The sequence below is a fragment of the Telopea speciosissima genome, chromosome 1 (assembly GCF_018873765.1).
Source record: "Telopea speciosissima isolate NSW1024214 ecotype Mountain lineage chromosome 1, Tspe_v1, whole genome shotgun sequence".
Classification (NCBI taxonomy): Eukaryota; Viridiplantae; Streptophyta; class Magnoliopsida; order Proteales; family Proteaceae; genus Telopea; species Telopea speciosissima.
The window spans coordinates 68,486,089-68,505,624 of NC_057916.1; the positions used below are offsets into that span (position 1 = coordinate 68,486,089).

Sequence of the window (19,536 nt, forward strand, 5' to 3'; positions counted from 1 at the left end):
ACTACTACAGCACAACCCATGGAGAAACGAATTCTGTCCCTGCCTCACCGAGAATTCCTTACTACAAGTGAAGAGACAGGGTTGATACTAGCCCTGGTCACAAGAGCAAGTGTCACCAACCCCTACCACTATTCATCCCAAATCCATAAAAGATCCGCTTCATGATTTCTCGGATCTAGTACCAGACGATCTTCCGGATGAGCTACCTCCTATGAGGGATATTCAGCATGCCATTGATCTAGTACCAGGTTCGGTGCTACCAAATCTGCCACTTATCGTCTCGGCCCTCACCGAGTATGCCGAGCTCACGAGACAAGTAGATGACCTGATTCGCAAGGGGTTTATTGTTGAGAGCATGAGCCCATGTGCTGTTCCAGCATTACTTACTCCAAAGAAAGATGGTACATGGAGGATGTGTATTGATAGCAGGGCAATAAACAAGATCACCGTCAAATACAGGTTTCCTATTCCAAGACTTGAGGACATGTTAGACATGCTCACAGGTGCTTCCATCTTTTCGAAGATTGACTTAAAGAGCGGATATCATCAGATTCGGGTCCGCCCAGGAGATGAGTGGAAGACTGCTTTCAAGACAAAGGATGGTCTATATGAATGGAAGGTGATGCCTTTCGGTCTCACAAATGCTCCAAGCACCTTCATGCGTGTAATGACACAAGTACTTCGTCCATTCATCGGTAAGTTTCTTGTGGTTTACTTTGATGACATTCTTATCTACGACCACACCACCGAGGAGCATCTCGATCATCTAAAGCAAGTGATGAGAGTGTTACGTTTAGAGAAACTCTTCATCAACCTCAAAAAGTGTTCTTTTATGTTACCTAAGGTTATCTTCCTTGGGTTTATTATATCTTCAGCCGGGTTGAAGCTGATCCAGAGAAAGTGCAAAGCATAGTCGATTGGCGATGCCACACACCTTGACAGAGGCTAGGAGTTTCCACGGCCTAGCATCTTTTATCGGCGTTTTATTCGAAACTTCAGTGGCATCATGGCACCCATTACTGAGTGCATGAGAGAAAGTAAGGGCAAATTCCAGTGGACACCAGCTGCTACCAAAGCATTTTCCCTGATCAAGCAAAAGATGACCGAGGCACCTGTTCTACGGCTCCCAAACTTTGATGTCATATTTGAGGTGGCTACAGATGCATCCCATGTTGGGATTGGAGGAGTTCTCATGCAATCAAATCATCCCATTGCCTTCTATAGTGAGAAACTCAACAATGCTAAGCAGCGTTATTCTACCTATGATTTGGAGCTTTATGCAGTGATCCAGATTATAAAGCATTGGAGACACTACCTTGTGGGCAAAGAATTTATTCTATACTCTGACCATGAGGCCCTTAAGTATCTCCATTCTTAGCGATCCATAAGCAACCGCCATGCTAAATGGATCGCCTATCTCCAGGAGTTTCATTTCGTTCTGAAGTACAAGGCAGGCAAAGAGAACCAGGTCGCTGATGCGCTAAGTCGGAAAGTTCTCACCCTATCCACCTCTTCTACTCACAGCACATGCATCGAACATATCAGAGATGAGTACACAGCTGATGTTGATTTTTCCCCCATTCATACTACATTACAGCAAGGTGGAACTGATGCCAAATACTCCCTACGTGATGGATATCTCTTCTTCGGGACACGCCTATGTATCCCTAACACATCCTTTCGGCAGCACCTCATTAGGGAACTACATGGCGGTGGCATGGGAGGGCATTTTGGCATTAGCAAGACATATGCTGCAGTTGCTGATTTGTATTATTGGCCACATCTTCAGCGTGACGTCCAACAGGTGATTCAGTGTTGTCGAGATTGTCAGCTTGCCAAGGGTGATAAGCAAAACACGGGCCTCTACACACCTCTTCCAGTGCCTCATGCACCCTGGTTACATATCAGCATGGATTTCGTTCTCGGCCTCCCATCTACGCGGGAGCGTCATGACTCTATATTTGTGGTGGTGGACAGGTTTTCAAAAATGGCTCATTTCATTCCCTGTCGGAAGACATTTGATGCCAGTCACATCGCCAAGCTCTTCTTCAAAGAGGTAAATACGTATTCATGGGCTACCCGAGTCTATTGTTTCTGATCGTGATGTCAAATTCACTAGCTATTTTTGGAAGACCTTGTGGATGAAGATCAATACCAAGCTGAAGTTCTCCACCGCATTTCATCCCCAGACAGATGGGCAGACTGAAGTGGTTAATCGCAGTTTAGGCAATCTCCTCCAATGTCTTGTTCGTGATCATGCGAAAGATTGGCCTTCTGTCCTTGATATCGCCAAGTTCGCGTACAATAGTTCTGTCAATCGGACCACTGGCCGTACTCCATTTGAGATTGTTTTGGGTCTGCAACCCAAGCGCCCCGTGGACTTGCTTCCTCTTCCTCCTCATGTTCGTGTTAGTGTGGACGCTGATGAGTTCCTCCGCCACATCACCGAGGTCCATACCGACGTTCGCCGACGCATTGCTATTAACAATGAAGGTTACAAGGCAGCAGCTGATCGTCATCGCCGATACGTGGAATTCCAACCTGGTGATTTGGTGATGGTTCGTATTTCTCCTGAGCGACTTCCTCCTGGAACCAATCACAAGCTCCACCCTCGCAAAATGGGTCCTTTCAAGGTGCAACAACGCATTGGGACCAATGCCTATATGCTCGAGCTTCCTCCGTCTATGAAGATTAACAATGTTTTCAACGTGGCCGATCTCACTCTTTATGTCGGCCACCATTCGGACGACGGTCATACTGCACATGCTCTCCGCCTCCCACAGTTTACCACTCCGACTGCTGATGTCATTGAGAATGTGCTTGATAACAAGTTTACTACTATGCGGGGTGGTCACGGCTATTACTCTTTCCTTGTGAAATGGAAGGATCGCCCTGATAGTGACAGTACCTGGATTCACGTCGACGACTTCAGGCGCCTTGATCCTGATCTCTACGAGCGCTACATGTCTTTCATCCATTCGTCGGAGACGAATGTTTTTGAGAAGGGGGGAGTTGATGTAAACTGGCTGTCTAAAACCAGCCGTAGGTGTAGGGATTCTTCCCTACACCAACCTAAGTAACCATCGGGTAGGTGTAGGGATGAATCCCTACACTAGCAACAATCGTGGGGATTTTTAGTATTTGTTTTATTTTTATTGAGTTGTAATCTAATTAGGATTCCTAGTGCAAATCTGAATCCTAATTAGAAGTCCTAAGTCCTAGTTAGCATTCCTATTTTGAGTCCTAGTCATAGTTAGGATTTATTTTATGTCTAGCCTTGAAGGCTATATAATGTAAAGAGCTCCATTGAGCCCCCCACGATTTAATGAAGAAGATTATTGCTTTAATGCATTCCACTGTCCTGAGATAGGCTGTGAAGGTGAGGCTGAGATAGCCTTCACTAGTTCACTGTTTTCTCTCCTTCGAGTGCATTCAAGTTTGTCAAGTTTGTTGCTACCGATTGTGTGAAGGTTCAAAGATTAGTTACTCAGATCTGTTCTCAGTCCAAGGATCCATCCAACACAAGTAAGCTTTCATCCCAATTCCCTAACCCTTCTTCTCCTATCCGTACCATCAAACCCTAACTCCATTAACCCTAACCCTCAGTTCATCTAATCCTCCATTCTGCCCCTAACCGATTGCATTATACCCAAGCGATTAGTTCGGTTTTAGTTAGATTGACATCCATCTGGAATTACATTATTTGGTATCAAAGCCTAGCTATGGGTTCTCCAAAATCAAGTGATCCAACCACTCTACAAAGAATCGGTGAGATAGTCAAGGTTTTATCTCGAAGATGTGAAGACCATCAAGCAACAGGTTGATGTCTTGTCACAACAAGGTCCTCTCGCACCTCCACAGCAAATATCACAAACTGAAGCTGCTGCTTCATACACTAACAACCGACATCCACGTAGGTTACCACAGAGGGTTCCCACACTACAGACACACAGGATCAATAACAATTCTACCTATGAAGAAGATGAAGATCACGATGGAAATCAGTATTATCGTGATGATAAGCATAAGGTAAAACTGGATCTGAAGGAATATAACGGGAAACATGACCCTATTGCATTCCATGACTGGTTGAGTGCTCTAGATGACTACTTCAAGTGGTTTCGGTTGTCTGAAGACCGAAAGATGCAGCTGGCCACGACTAAGTTAACTGGAGGAGCCAGAGATTGGTGGCGTACACATGAAGACAGGTTGATCCATCGTCACATGGAACCAATTACTTGGGCAACTATGAAAGAGATTCTCAAAGAGAAGTACTTACCTCCTTCTTATCAGAGGCGTTTGCATGATCAACTGAACACTATACGACAAGGTACCTTAACAGTTGAGGAGTATATTGATAAATTCAATGACTTACTCTCACGTACGGGTGTAGATGAGAATGATGACCAGCTTATATCCCGTTTCAAGTTGGGATTGAGGGTTGACATTAAAGACAAGATAGACGTGGTTGAAATATATAATTTGAATCACTGTTTTGAAAAGGCCATGGATGTGAAGATTTAATCAAGGCAGCCCACAAGATTCACACCGCAGTCCGGTGATATTAGGAGAGCCTTTACTCCTAACAGATCTAGTGGTTTCCCTACCCGAGCTCCACCAACTACAAAGGAAAAGGGTAAGGCCCCCATGGGTAGTCAAACACCTAACAAGTGTTTCCATTGCCAACAAGATGGTCATTATGCAAGGTACTGCCCCCAAAGAGGGAAGTCCAATTCAGTGATTGCAGCCATGGAAACTAGTCCGAGATGTCCAAGTTTGTGACCCGCAGTTTAATGACAATTGGGCCGTTAATGCTGCTCTTGAAGGAGAAGACTATGATGATACTTTGGAAGACGAAATTTATGAGGTAAATGTAGTAACTCGCATTCTGGTTGCGAATCTAAAGGAGAGGACTGCGTCGACATTGCATCTTTTATACACGATGGATAGCGGGACAGCAACAAGACAAGTGATCGTGGACAGCGGTAGTTGTGTCAACGTGGTTTCCAAAGCTTTTGTCATTGAAGAGAAGCTTAAAGCTGAACCTCACCCACAACCATACAAGGTATCCTTACTTAATAATGATACTTTAGAGGTTAATCAGCGATGCTCGGTGCCACTCAAGATTTACGGTTACTAGGAGAATGTCAGTGCGATATAATTCCTATGATTCCGACGATGTCTTACTTGGGAGACCATGGATGTATGATAACAATATATTGACGGGAGGTACAAAAAATCAGTGTTTCTTTGACTTCAAAGGGAAACCACTGGTTCTCAACCCCTTCAATGTACCATTGATGAGGCCAAGGCTTAGAGCTGCCCAGCTGAAGCGACAACAGGTCTTGAAAACTATTGACAATAGACAGCCAATGAAAGGAGGGTCAAGCAGCAAGGCACCACATGCTAGTACTAGTACTACTAAAGCACAACCCATGGAGCAACGAATTCTGTCCTTGCCTCACCGAGAATTCCTTACTACAAGTGAAGAGACAGGGTTGATACTAGCCCTGGTCACAAGAGCAGTGTCACCAACCCCTACCACTATTCATCCCAAATCCATAAAAGATCCGCTTCATGATTTCTCGGATCTAGTACCAGGCGATCTTCCGGATGAGCTACCTCCTATGAGGGATATTCAGCATGCCATTGATCTAGTACCAGGTTCGGTGCTACCAAATCGCCCACTTATCGTCTCGCCCCCTACGAGCATGCCGAGCTCAAGAGACAAGTAGATGACCTGATTCGCAAGGGGTTTATTGTTGAGAGCATGAGCCCATGTGTCTGTTCAGCATTACTTACTCCAAAGAAAGATGGTACATGGAGGATGTGTATTGATAGCAGGGCAATAAACAAGATCACCGTCAAATACAGGTTTCCTATTCCAAGACTTGACGACATGTTAGACATGCTCACAGGTGCTTCCATCTTTTCGAAGATTGACTTAAAGAGCGGATATCATCAGATTCGGGTCCGCCCAGGAGATGAGTGGAAGACTGCTTTCAAGACAAAGGATGGTCTATATGAATGGAAGGTGATGCCTTTCGGTCTCACAAATGCTCCAAGCACCTTCATGCGTGTAATGACACAAGTACTTCGTCCATTCATCGGTAAGTTTCTTGTGGTTTACTTTGATGACATTCTTATCTACAGCCACACCACCGAGGAGCATCTCGATCATCTAAAGCAAGTGATGAGAGTGTTACGTTTAGAGAAACTCTTCATCAACCTCAAAAAGTGTTCTTTTATGTTACCTAAGGTTATCTTCCTTGGGTTTATTATATCTTCAGCCGGGTTGAAGCTGATCCGGAGAAAGTGCAAAGCATAGTCGATTGGCCAGTGCCACACACCTTGACAGAGGCTAGGAGTTTCCACGGCCTAGCATCTTTTTATCGGCGTTTTATTCGAAACTTCAGTGGCATCATGGCACCCATTACTGAGTGCATGAGAGAAAGTAAGGGCAAATTCCAGTGGACACCGGCTGCTACCAAAGCATTTTCCCTGATCAAGCAAAAGATGACCGAGGCACCTGTTCTACGGCTCCCAAACTTTGATGTCATATTTGAGGTGGCTACAGATGCATCCCATGTTGGGATTGGAGGAGTTCTCATGCAATCAAATCATCCCATTGCCTTCTATAGTGAGAAACTCAACAATGCTAAGCAGCGTTATTCTACCTATGATTTGGAGCTTTATGCAGTGATCCAGATTATAAAGCATTGGAGACACTACCTTGTGGGCAAAGAATTTATTCTATACTCTGACCATGAGGCCCTTAAGTATCTCCATTCTTAGCGATCCATAAGCAACCGCCATGCTAAATGGATCGCCTATCTCCAGGAGTTTCATTTCGTTCTGAAGTACAAGGCAGGCAAAGAGAACCAGGTCGCTGATGCGCTAAGTCGGAAAGTTCTCACCCTATCCACCTCTTCTACTCACAGCACAGGCATCGAACATATCAGAGATGAGTACACAGCTGATGTTGATTTTTCCCCCATTCATACTACATTACAGCAAGGTGGAACTGATGCCAAATACTCCCTACGTGATGGATATCTCTTCTTCGGGACACGCCTATGTATCCCTAACACATCCTTTCGGCAGCACCTCATTAGGGAACTACATGGTGGTGGCATGGGAGGGCATTTTGGCATTAGCAAGACATATGCTGCAGTTGCTGATTTGTATTATTGGCCACATCTTCAGCGTGACGTCCAACAGGTGATTCAGCGTTGTCGAGATTGTCAGCTTGCCAAGGGTGATAAGCAAAACACGGGCCTCTACACACCTCTTCCAGTGCCTCATGCACCCTGGTTACATATCAGCATGGATTTCGTTCTCGGCCTCCCATCTACACGGGAGCGTCATGACTCTATATTTGTGGTGGTGGACAGGTTTTCGAAAATGGCTCATTTCATTCCCTGTCGGAAGACATTTGATGCCAGTCACATCGCCAAGCTCTTCTTCAAAGAGGTCGTACGTATTCATGGGCTACCCGAGTCTATTGTTTCTGATCGTGATGTCAAATTCACTAGCTATTTTTGGAAGACCTTGTGGATGAAGACCAATACCAAGTCAAGTTCTCCACCGCCTTTCATCCCAGACGGATGGGCGATCAAGTGGTTAATCACGTTTAGGCAATCTCCTCCGATGTCTTGTTCGTGATCATGCGAAAGATTGGCCTTCTGTCCTTGATATCGCCGAGTTCGCGTACAATAGTTACATCAATCGGACCACCGGCCGTACTCCATTTGAGATTGTTTTGGGTCCGCAACCCAAGCGCCCGTGGACTTGCTTCCTCTTCCTCCTCATGTTCGTGTTAGTGTGGACGCCGATGAGTTCCTCCGCCACATCACCGAGGTCCATACCGAGCGTTCGCCGACGCATTGCTATTAACAATGAAGGTTACAAGGCAGCGGTGATCGTCATCGCCGATACGTGGAATTCCAACCTGGTGATTTGGTGATGGTTCGTATTTCTCCTGGCGACTTCCTCCTGGAACCAATCACAAGCTCCACCCTCGCAAAATGGGTCCTTTCAAGGTGCAACAACGCATTGGGACCAATGCCTATATGCTCGAGCTTCCTCCGTCTATGAAGATTAACAATGTTTTCAACGTGGCCGATCTCACTCTTTATGTCGGCCACCATTCGGACGACAGTCATCGCACATGCTCTCCGCCTCCCACGATTTACCACTCCATGCGATGTCATTGAGAATGTGCTTGATAACAAGTTTACTACTATGCGGGGTGGTCACGGCTATTACTCTTTCCTTGTGAAATGGAAGGATCGCCCGATAGTGGAGCACTCGGATTCACGCCCGACGACTTAGCGCCTTGATCCCGATCTCTACGAGCGCTACATGTCTTTCATCCATTCGTCGGAGACGAATGTTTTTGAGAAGGGGGAGTTGATGTAAACGCGTGTCTAAAACCAGCCGCGGTGTAGGGATTCTTCCCTACACCAACCTAAGTAACCATCGGGTAGGTGTAGGGATGAATCCCTACACTAGCAACAATCGTGGGGATTTTTAGTATTTGTTTTATTTTTATTGAGTTGTAATCTAATTAGGATTCCTAGTGCAAATCTGAATCCTAATTAGAAGTCCTAAGTCCTAGTTAGCATTCCTATTTTGTCCTGAGTCCTAGTCATAGTTAGGATTTATTTTATGTCCAGCCTTGAAGGCTATATAATGTAAAGAGCTCCATTGAGCCCCCCACGATTTAATGAAGAAGATTATTGCTTTAATGCATTCCACTTGTCCGAGATAGGTTGTGAAGGTGAGGTGAGATAGCCTTCACTAGTTCACTGTTTTCTCTCCTTCGAGTGCATTCAAGTTTGTCAAGTTTGTTGCTACCGATTGTGTGAAGGTTCAAAGATTAGTTACTCAGATCTGTTCTCAGTCCAAGGATCCATCCAACACAAGTAAGCTTTCATCCCAATCCCCTAACCCTTCTTCTCCTATCCGTACCATCAAACCCTAACTCCATTAACCCTAACCCTCAGTTCATCTAATCCTCCATTCTGCCCTAACCGATTGCATTATACCCAAGCAGATTCTGGTTCTGGTTTTAGTTGGATTGACATCCATCTGGAATTACATTATAGGGTTTGTTTGGATTATTTGTATAAGACCATAGATTGTGATTCCAGGGAAACTAGAATATTAGAATAGTCTATTTTGAGTTGGTAGCTGCTGTGTTTCTGTGAATGGTCTTTGTTGAATCCGACCTCAAATTCACACCATGGAGATTGGAAACTTATTTCTAGGCCCTATTTGGTTAGAAATGAACTGATGGTAAGTTGAATTAATAGGGCAAGGGCATGGACGTGAATTGGGGAATTGTCGGAGCTCAGGTGGGTGGGGGAGGGGGAGATGAGAGAGATGATAATGATGGAGAGGGAGAGGGAGAGGGAGAGGGGGAGGGGGGCGGGGGAGTTGTAAGAGCTTGGAGGGTGGTGGGTGGGGGAGATGAGAGACGAGAATGATGGGGAGAGGGAAGGTGAGAGACACGGCATAGATGGGTAGATGCATAGTTTTTTTTTTGGGAAAATAATCATCCCCCTCCCCTCTAAGTATCCATAATATCAACCCAATCCCCAAGTTTTGAATAATGATAATGCCTTCCTCTACTTTCTCAAGATTCTATCAATTGTACCCTAAACGTTAAAAAATGGCATTAAATGATAACGTGGCATATCTAATTTTTTAAAAATACCAGATGACCTTTATTAACATTTAATTCCAATTTTACCCTTTCCATTCCAAAAACCCTCTTTCATCTTTTTTCCCCCAAAACCCTTTTTACTCCTCTTCATCTCTGCATTTTGTCCTCCTCTTCTTCTTCCGCCAGTTTGAAGTTCTGAAGTTCTATAGTTTGAAGCTCTCTTCCTCCCATACACGCAAGTTCCCCATTGCCTTCCGTGCACGCAAGCTCAGCAAGCTCCTCCCGCCTCTGCTGTGTGTTTTTACTGTTGCTACACTATTTATTTTTTTGCAACTTGCGCTGTTGCGCTACTGCAGGACTGAAAAGGGGTTCTTCAATTCCCTCATCTCTAATCTGTTGGGCTTGAAATTCTGTGGATAGTCTTCCTATCTGTAGGCGATCTTACTCTTAGAGTGTCGATGTCAAAGACCAACCCTACTGGATGAACATAACCTGCAATCAAAGCATGTTTTGAACTTCTGCCTGGACTTGTTGCAGGTTTTTTTTTTCTGGTTCATCTTCTGGCCTGGTTCCAGGTGCCTTCGAGAGGATTGGAGTTTCCATCTTAACTCTAAATCCCTGATCGATTTGAGGCCTTGAGCAAGGGGCTGCTGCAATCGCAGCCTGTTCCCTTCTCTCCTACTTGTTTTATCGTAGGTTGAAGGAGAAATTTCCTTCCTATTACCCATAAGTCCTTGTCCCTTGTTATTACAATAAAATCCTTGACTCTGCTGGAACTTTAATTTAGCTTGAACCCATCACCATGCTAAATTCCAGAGTTTTGGGCATGGATGTTATCTTGAAACTAGATAGCCCGGAGGTGGAGGCGGCAGTAGTTATGGACATCGTGAGGGCGGCGGTGGTGGATACAGCCGTGGTGGCGGCGGTGATGGATACAGCCATGGTGGCGGCGGTGGTGGTGGATACAGCCGTGGTGGTGACCGTGGCTATGAAAGAGGAAAGAAGATGAAAGAAGAATGAAGTGAGGTTAGAGACGTGGGTAGTATCGTCTTTTCATATGTTTTTTTTAACAGAGTTAGTCACTTGGGGTACAGTTGATAGAATATTTAAAAAGTAGGGGTGGACATTATCATTTTTCAAAACTTCGGTATTGAATTGAGAATAAAAAAACTTACAGGGGAGGGATGATATTTTCCCCTTTTGTTTTTTTTCTTTTTCTTTCAATTGTGATTCTGATGTACGAAAGCGAAATTTTTCTATTTGTATATTTCTTAAAATTTGTGTTCCAATCAAGATTCAAAAACTCGTCTTGTGGAGGTGTCTCGATCAGGTTGAGATTCTCAAGATCTCAGTGTTTTTTTTTTTTTTTTTCGATCTGATGTTTCGGTGGGCAAATGGCCAAAGTTGACTCCAAAACTTTCGAAACTTGTTTTAGGCTTAATAAACATATTTTAAATTTTAAATTGTAAAAAAAAAAAGAAAAAAACACACAATTTTGTGTTTTGGATTTGCTCCCTTGGTTGGCAGTAAACGTTGATTCCTTATGTAATATTTGCCTATACATATTGTCTAAGTGTTATAAGTAATAATGGGTAAATAAAACAAGTAAATTATATAATAATGGATGAAGACATATGATATTGAATAATTGTTTAACAAATAATTAGAGATTTAAAGTAAAAATTACAAAGTATAGTGAACGATGCATATTAAATAGACACCCAAGTACAATGAACAATAAATTTGTCATCAACACCATATTCTTCCATGTCCCAACAATACGATATTGGACTATTTATTGAAATGAATTATAACGTGTTAGATCAAGTCCACTCATGGTCCAATGGAACTAACATGCATTGTCTTCTGCATGAATGTGAATGCCACATCATAGTGTTTGAGAAGAAACAAGAATAGTTTCTTCTCAAGTAAATCGAGATATCCAAGATTTTTGAGAGTTCACAGAGATTTTTGAGATTCTGTTGAAATTTCGATCAAAACTTTTGCAATACTGTAGGTTTTAAGTTTTGTATGTAATCTCGTCTTGAGGAACTTGAGATTCTCAAGATCTCGGCGGGGGTTTAGAACTATGGTTCCAATTGTCTGGTTCATTATATAAGAATAGAAAAAACGAATCAATGTTACCAAACATGTTTCTATTCTAAGATAAATTTAAAGGGGAAAAAGAAAAAAAAACACTCAAAAATACTCCCAAAGAACATTACCAAGCAAGCCTTAGTTATTATTCCTTGGGCTTCGGTGGTATCATTTGAACTGCTTTCAAGATTCGATAAAAAAACAAATGAGCCTTATGGGTCAAACTTGATGCACCCCCCGGCCTCCACCCCCCCTCCAGGTCCCCCACCTTCTATAATATTAGTAGTAATCTTAGTTCTCCAAAGAACCAAGCAAAGGAGATGGCTCTGGTATTTAATACCATTTTCTTATATTTCTCTTTTTGTTATGGCTTTATTGTTCATTTCATGTGGGACATTTGAAATTTCCCTATGATTAATTATTTAAGAGTTAAAATTTTAATAGTAAGACATAAGTTAATATTAGTTTATATATGTTATGTGCCTAATGGGGTTCGATCTAGTATATTGGCATAGTATGGGATAGGTTAAAAGGATTTAACTTAACACGTTCCATCATCTCTGGAGTTTTTGGCGTATCGATCAAGTACTAATATTTTGTATCAAAGCTAAGCACCACGTCACAAGTTCGAATCACGGAAAGGGCTACTTATGAGAGTGCTATTGGAGTGGAGTGAAAGACGTTAAGAAAGGGATACCTGTTGCCAGGCAAAAACCCTGGGGCAGAGTGGAACCGCTTAGAAAGAGTTACCTACTACCAAAGTGAGAGCCATTGAGAATGACGGGTGCAAAAGCATGGTGGTCTGTTATGTGTTTGATGAGGCTCGATCTAATGTATGACCGCTAGATTGGGCCAACCTAGCATGGGATAGGTTAAAGGGCTTGATTTAATGTGTTCCATCAGCTCTGTAGCTTTTGGTGTATCGGTCAAGTACCTAACAAAATATGTATTTCGTTGTTAATATTATGCATGTAAGACAAGGTCATTGCTTCACCCCCTCACCGCCTCACCATTCTCTTGTTTATCCATCTTGTTTCCCTCCATTCTTAATATTGATTCTTGATCATGCGTTGCTTCCATTTGAAAAATCTTTGTTGGAAATGTATTCATCAAATCAATTAAAGAGTTTATTTATTTATTTTTTTGGCAAATAATAAAGATTTTATTTATGTTTTTGATTGCATGATAGGCTTTGGCTACCCATAGGTTTTAACCTACAATTGTTCACAGGTAGTGACAAAAATGAGCATCCTATTTATACAATCGTAATATTGTGTATTTTCAAGATTTTTGATTCCGAAACGTACGTGTGAGTGTACATTAAACTACCACATCTGAATAGAGTCGACTATTGCCAATTGTTTTTTATTAAAAAAAATAATTCTTGTCAATAGCTTATGATTAATCCTTTGACTTGAGAGGTCCTTATCATTGTAGTTTGGCATTATGAATTTTGGTGTATTAATGGTTGACTGTAAGTGAAATAGATGATCAACAAAGAATCCACTTCTATTAAGGAGAATATCAAAGAGAATATATAAACAAGATTGGATGAAATCCAAGTCTAGTGATACATTTTGTAAATAGGGTATGAAAGGTTTTGAAAAATATTAATAAGTATTAATATAAGAGAAAGTTTTGTTGCGTCATGGGTGCATGAAAATTACACTCATCAAGGGTCTTAAATGTCTGCCCCCTATTTACAAATGGACGATAATATGCTTACTGTTGCCTATACCCTATGGACATCATCCAAACCCATCAGTTAAGGGATTTTCCTTTGACTATGGTTGGGAAAAAATTCGATCCATTTATATATTTATTGATGTTTTAGAAATGTTTTAAAGGTCCAATTCACGATCAAATTCCCTGTACTTGAAATTGCAATAGACTAAGATGGTGACGGTAATTTATTTCATGTCCTAACATCGGTTACATGATATAAAGTGGATGGACTTAAGTATAATTAATTACTACCCTGAGGAGATATAAGAGTTATATCAATTTTAGATGTATTCTATATATTTAATTGACAACTAAAGATATTATCCCAAAAGCATATTAGGTAGATATCCCAATGTATCTCTTCCCTATTTTTTGCAACTAAGGATACTACATTGGATTAAAACAAAAAAAAGAAAAAAAAAAGATACTACATAGGACTATCCAATTTAGCAAGAGAGGGAGAAAAGATTGCATCAAAACAATTTTTAAGTGCCCAATTTATCAAAAGATATAAGAGAGAGACGAGGGGTCAACAACTACTATTTTCCAATTGGGAAGTAGTTTTATGTCCGGGAGTGTGGCCTACGTCAACACTCCCATGTGTCTATCTCTCTCATCCTCAAAACAAGGTGGCAAAAATATCTTTTCATATGGGAGGGAGAGAGAGAGATTCATGGGAGTGCTAGCGTATGCCACATTCTTGGACAAAAGTCTTTATCTCATAACTTTATTGGGAATTAAAGATTGGGAAAAAGAACGCTAATCAGTCGTGTGGTTCCCATGCCCAAATGCAAGACCACAGAAAATTACTAAAGTCTTTATCTCATAACTTTATTGGGAATTAAAGATTGGGAAAAAGAACGCTAATTAGTCGTGTGGTTCTTATGCCCAAATGCAAGACCACAGAAAATTACTGCCCAACTCCCAGTGAACTAAAAATCTTATTTAGTCAAATGCTCTTGCACGAGCTCTTATTGGTTCTCACGTTGGTCGGCTGGTGCAGGCGCTACATGACCAGACAACGATCTCTTGTCCTTAAAGATTATCCCAAAAATATCTTGAAGCGATATCCATGGAATCCTACCTCTTCTCTATTTTTTGCGACTAGAATTCTGCAGAGTAATATTTAATTTAACATGAAAAAGGGATAAGAGATATCACCTTTTCAAGAAGAAAACAATTTGTAGGCCTCCAATTTATTAGGAGATAGAAGAGGGAAAGGAGGGGTAGACAGCTACTGCCCTCTTTCAGTCCCACATTGGGTGTGTGTGTGTGGTGTATGTTGGTGTGTGTTGTATATATTTACCATTCCATGGTCTTCAAAGTCGGTTAACCTTTTGGAATTGGTGTGTGTTGTATATATTTATCATTCCATGGTCTTTAAAGTCGGTTAACCTTTTGGAATTAGTGTGTGGTTTGTGGGACCTTTATCTGTTCCATTTCCTAGGCGGCTCTATTTCCCCAAGTCCCTTTAATAGAGGGGGGGGGGGGGAGGGGCAAAAATGACCACCCTACCCCTGCCCGAACACACCGTCCAAATGGGATCCACCCTCCTCTATTAGATGAACTTGGGAAATCGAACGGACAGGAAATGGAGCAGATAAAAATATCTGGTTTGTATGGTTTGTAAGACTATGATCTCATTTTACCCCAAAAAAAAAAAAAGTGTGACTATGATCTCATAAACTAAAAAAATACTGCCCTCTTTCTCTCCCACCCACCGCCTTGTCCTTCTACTCTTTTCTCCTTGTCCCTACGAGGGTTGTGGAACCCTAACGTGTGCTTTTTTTTTTGTATGAGGACCCTAAGGTGTCGAAGGAGGCGTAAATGTTTCTAGAAAATTGGAAACTGAAACCCTAAGGTGTTGAAGGAGGCGTTAATGTTTCAAAAAAATTGGAAACTGAAGTAAGAGGGTTTCTTGATATGCTTCTTGGGAAATCAGACAGTTTGTTGCAGAAAGCCAGTGTTTAATCCCAGAACATTTTATAGATGGTAGAAAAACAATTCTGATTTTCCTTATGAAGATAAATTTTAATTCTTCAAGTCTCACATGCAATCCTTTCATGGACCTTTCTTTCTTCTTGCAAATTTAATGTTCAATCAGTCATCCATGTTAACCTTTCTTCTGAATCTTATCCATCTATGTTATAGATCCCCTTTCTCCTCCTCCATGAGAATCCTCTTCCAGAACCAGTGCTCACCCCAAACTCGATCCATAACTTCAATGGGTAAGTTCTTAGTTTCTGGCAATAACAAGTACACAAAAACAGTCATCACAGCCACCCATCCTCCAAAGAAGAAGAAAATGCCGGACTTGAAATGGCAGAGCATGGACAAAAAGGTCTGAGCAATGATGAATGTGAAAAGAAAGCTCACAGCCACAGTGATGCTCTGCCCTGCTGATCGAATCTCCAATTGGAAAATCTCACTCGGAACCAACCAACCCAGGGGACCCCATGACCATCCAAAACCAGCAACATAAACACAAATCAGTAACAGTACTAGATAAGAGTATCCTTTGCTCAAGCCACTATGATCTCCAAGCTGAGCAGCCATGATACCTCCAATCATCAATTGTGAAATGAGCATTTGAACTCCACCAACCATAAACAAGACCCGACGACCCAACTTGTCCACTATCAACATCGATATGAAGGTCGAGCCAGTGCCCACAAGGCCAGTTACAACTGCAGCCATGAGTGATGCACTCTCACCAAACCCAATTGTTCTGAACAGCAATGGTGCATAGAAGGCAATTACATTTATTCCAGTTACCTGTTGGAAGAATGGGATAGCAATTGCCATAACTAGTTGTGGCCTATATCTTGTCTGTAAGATCTTTCTGAATGGGTGGTCCTCCATGGTCTTGGAGATTTCACTAGCCTTAATGAGGTCATCAAGCTCTGCTTGGACGTCGGTGGTTGTTCCACGGACCCGCTGTAGCATCACCTTGGCCTTTTGGTGGTCATTGCTTCGTTGGATCAGGCTGTTGGCTGTATCAGGGAGGAACAGGGCTCCAAGAGTTAGGATTGAAGCTGGGACTGCTGCCATACCCAGGGAGATTCTCCAGCCCCAACCACCTTTAATTTTCTGGGTTCCATAGTTGATGAGATTTGCTGATAATGCCCCTATGCCAATACTAAACTGGAAGCCATTGTTAAATGCTCCTCTGTAATTTGGTGGTGCCATTTCTGAAAGATATAGAGGGACTGACTGCAGAATGCATAAAACCAAGATGAGGAAATGGGTGAGAGACTGTAAAGGGAAAAAAAGAGTTCAATGCCACTTTTCATAGTGCATGATAGACTGGCCATAGCTAGGTTGGCTTGTTAGGACTTGGTTCTGATCTTGAAGATTGACTAAATAAATCTAGGTCCAGAACTCCAGATCCAAAGGAGGTTCCGAGGATTAGTAATCTACAGTTATCTTTTAACTTGCTTGGACCATGACTTGGCCAGTGCAGATTACATTTAAGATTCTGTTGATCATATTAACAGAAGATAACTTCTTCACTAGAGTTATGAATTTTAAGGGTAGATATGTTGTAATGGCAATGAAAAACCCACCTGGTTTGCGAATCCAACTCCAATTCCAAGCAAGAGACGACCTAATATAAGCATGTAGACATTGACAGCAGCTCCACCTAGGGCTGCACCAGCAAGGAAAGCAGCACCACCGGCAATAATTGATGGCTTGCGCCCATAGGCTCGTGTCACTGAAGAAGCAAAGAAAGAAGCAACAAGGCCAGCTATGTAGAGTGACGATGTAAAAGAGGTCAAGAGTTGGCTGTCAAATTTGCAGTAGTTGCTTATTCTGTTGTCCTCTTTCATCTTAGTGTAGACCTTTGGGAAGAACTTCTTCAGAAATGGCTCCATGGATGTGACTCCACCTTCATATTTTCTTCTATATGTTAATCCAATTGTTTTGATTTTTAAGTTCAGAAAAGAAAATGCAGACCTCTCTCTCTCCTATGGTATTTCTAGATTATCATCACCACACTAATATTAATAGTACTGTTGATACTACTAATCTTTTTGGGTGTGGCTCTGGGGGTTTTGTTTTAGAAAGGTAACATATGAGAATTTTTGCAGTACATCAAAGAATTATTAGGTACCAATTCAAAGATATTTAAGTGCAAAACTGCTTGTCTCTAAAGCAAAAACCTATTGCAATATCAAGCTAGTGTGTAATACTCATATGTAATTCTCTACTGCTTTACTTATATAGGAGTAACTGATAAAATGGAGAGTTGAGTTCAAGAGGAACCTGAAATTCCTATATCATAGCCAAAGATGACTCCTCCCATGGCAGCCATCATACATGAGAGGATGACAAACAGTGTCATTTTTCCATTGTACTGATCACCTTTGCTTGTCACTGCAAATCCTACTGCCATATGGGCTTCCCCTTTAGATCAATCACACAACACAGAGAGAGCACAAAAAGAGAGAGAGAGAGAGAGATGACTCTAGTTCTCTTAAATCTATAATTGATTACAGATAGAGACAAAAGCAGCAGTCTTTCTTGACTGATATGATCAGAGATCAGGTTGGAGTCTTCTTCTAATGCTGGACTTAAAATTATTTGGCGAGCCAATGAATGGTCTTTGGGATACCTTGGACTTACCTATTAATTAGGTAACAAGTAAGACCATCTGTGTAGTTTATTTTTTTGATGAAAAGACCATCTGTCTAGTAGGACCCATGTAAATTTTACTTTATTGGCTTTACATAAGATATAAGAATAGGCAGAAATCAATATGATTATGCTGAAATAAGAAACAGGGGGGAAGATTACCTTATTGAGACTGAGAAAAATCCAGATAGAAAATATTTTAATTGGGGGATTTTCTATTTTTTTTTTTCTTATAAAAAAGGAGAAGGTATGAATCTATGATCTAGAATATGGTATTCCTTTACATCGAAAAAAGTTGAGAAGAAGACTCGAAAGATTCCCTATAATTATAACACACATAAAACTTGAATCGTTTTATGGGGTAGAAGATATCTCTATTAATGATTATCTAGAGGAAGATTATCTTATTGTTTATAAATATAAGGGAGCAAAGATCTGACAGATGTGACTGTCAAAATGATACCTCTATAAGTGTTGTAAGAAAGGATTTTCAAAAATAATTTGAAAGTGATTTACTATCAAATTATTCTCAATTGTTTATAAGTTTTTATAAGTATATACGTAGAATTATAATATTTTATCCTCGTTGAAAAAAAAATGTTATACTAAATCACTTGAATTTTTTTTGTTAATTCTCATTATTTGTTATATAGAACGGATCGCCCTAGATCGAACGATTTTACCCTCATTTTTGGTGAAATTCTTGTGAACAAATTTACATCTTCTCCTTATTTATTGGTAGAAAGTATTAGTGCATGAGAGATTTATTTATAGGAAAAAGAACGCTGTCTGGCCGCGTGGTAGAAATTAAAATGCAATTCAAATTCCAAATCTCATTTCAAGAGGTTGAAAGCTTTGTTTCAAAGATGCTTTTGTGCTTCAATCTCATGCTCCATCTAACAAATTTATCTCTCTCTCCTCTGTTAAGAATGCAATTGTATGGTAATTGTGCTGGATCTTTCACTAAACAATCAATAGAAAAAGAGAGCAATCTGCTCCATAATCAAATCAACTATTCTAGGAAAGAATAATCCTAAATTGCTTCCTAAAATACATAAACAGATAAGATCAAATGAACCGAATGAGCTGGGAATATCTCATTCGGTTGAGACAGCTAATAGTCCCCATCAATTTTATGGTAATGTGTTGTATCTTTCACTAAACAATCAATAGAAAAAGAGAGCAATCTGCTCCATAATCAAATCAACTATTCTAGGAAAAAATAAAGAACAAACTAATCTAGGAAAGAATAATCCTAAATTGCTTCCTAAAATACATAAACAGATAAGATCAAATGAACCGAATGTGCTGGGAATATCTCATTCGGTTGAGACAGCTAATAGTCCCCCTCAAGGTGGAGCATGGAGGTTACGAATGTCCGACTTGGACCATAGAAGAAGAAACTGAGG

General features: G+C 41.2%; 2 protein-coding genes across 2 annotated transcripts; one reads left to right on the forward strand and one right to left on the reverse strand.

The window, feature by feature from the left end:
• The first annotated feature begins 7,834 nt into the window (after positions 1 to 7,834).
• LOC122653607 (glycine-rich RNA-binding protein 1-like) lies at positions 7,835 to 10,690 on the forward strand. The gene is made up of 2 exons (XM_043847507.1): positions 7,835 to 7,954; positions 10,523 to 10,690. The coding sequence occupies exons 1-2, from the start codon at positions 7,835 to 7,837 to the stop codon at positions 10,688 to 10,690; spliced, it is 288 nt and encodes a 95-aa protein (XP_043703442.1).
• A 4,935-nt stretch (positions 10,691 to 15,625) lies between these two features.
• On the reverse strand, positions 15,626 to 17,938 carry LOC122667655 (hexose carrier protein HEX6-like). Its single transcript, XM_043864027.1, has 3 exons — positions 17,759 to 17,938; positions 17,059 to 17,381; positions 15,626 to 16,705 (listed from the first exon to the last, which is right to left on the reverse strand). Exons 1-3 carry the CDS (start codon positions 17,886 to 17,888, stop codon positions 15,638 to 15,640), a joined length of 1,521 nt encoding a protein of 506 aa, XP_043719962.1. The 5' UTR covers positions 17,889 to 17,938; the 3' UTR covers positions 15,626 to 15,637.
• Positions 17,939 to 19,536: the final 1,598 nt, after the last annotated feature.

Coding starts and splice junctions, on each gene's coding strand:
- LOC122653607 (XM_043847507.1), top strand. CDS start 7,835: ATGAGTTCCTCCGCCACATCACCGAGGTCCATACCGAGCGTTCGCCGA. Junction 7,955..10,522: donor ATACGTGGAATTCCAACCTG/GTGATTTGGTGA, acceptor GAAACTAGATAG/CCCGGAGGTGGAGGCGGCAG.
- LOC122667655 (XM_043864027.1), bottom strand. CDS start 17,888: ATGGCAGTAGGATTTGCAGTGACAAGCAAAGGTGATCAGTACAATGGA. Junction 17,382..17,758: donor CTATGATATAGGAATTTCAG/GTTCCTCTTGAA, acceptor GAAAATATGAAG/GTGGAGTCACATCCATGGAG. Junction 16,706..17,058: donor GAGTTGGATTCGCAAACCAG/GTGGGTTTTTCA, acceptor TGCATTCTGCAG/TCAGTCCCTCTATATCTTTC.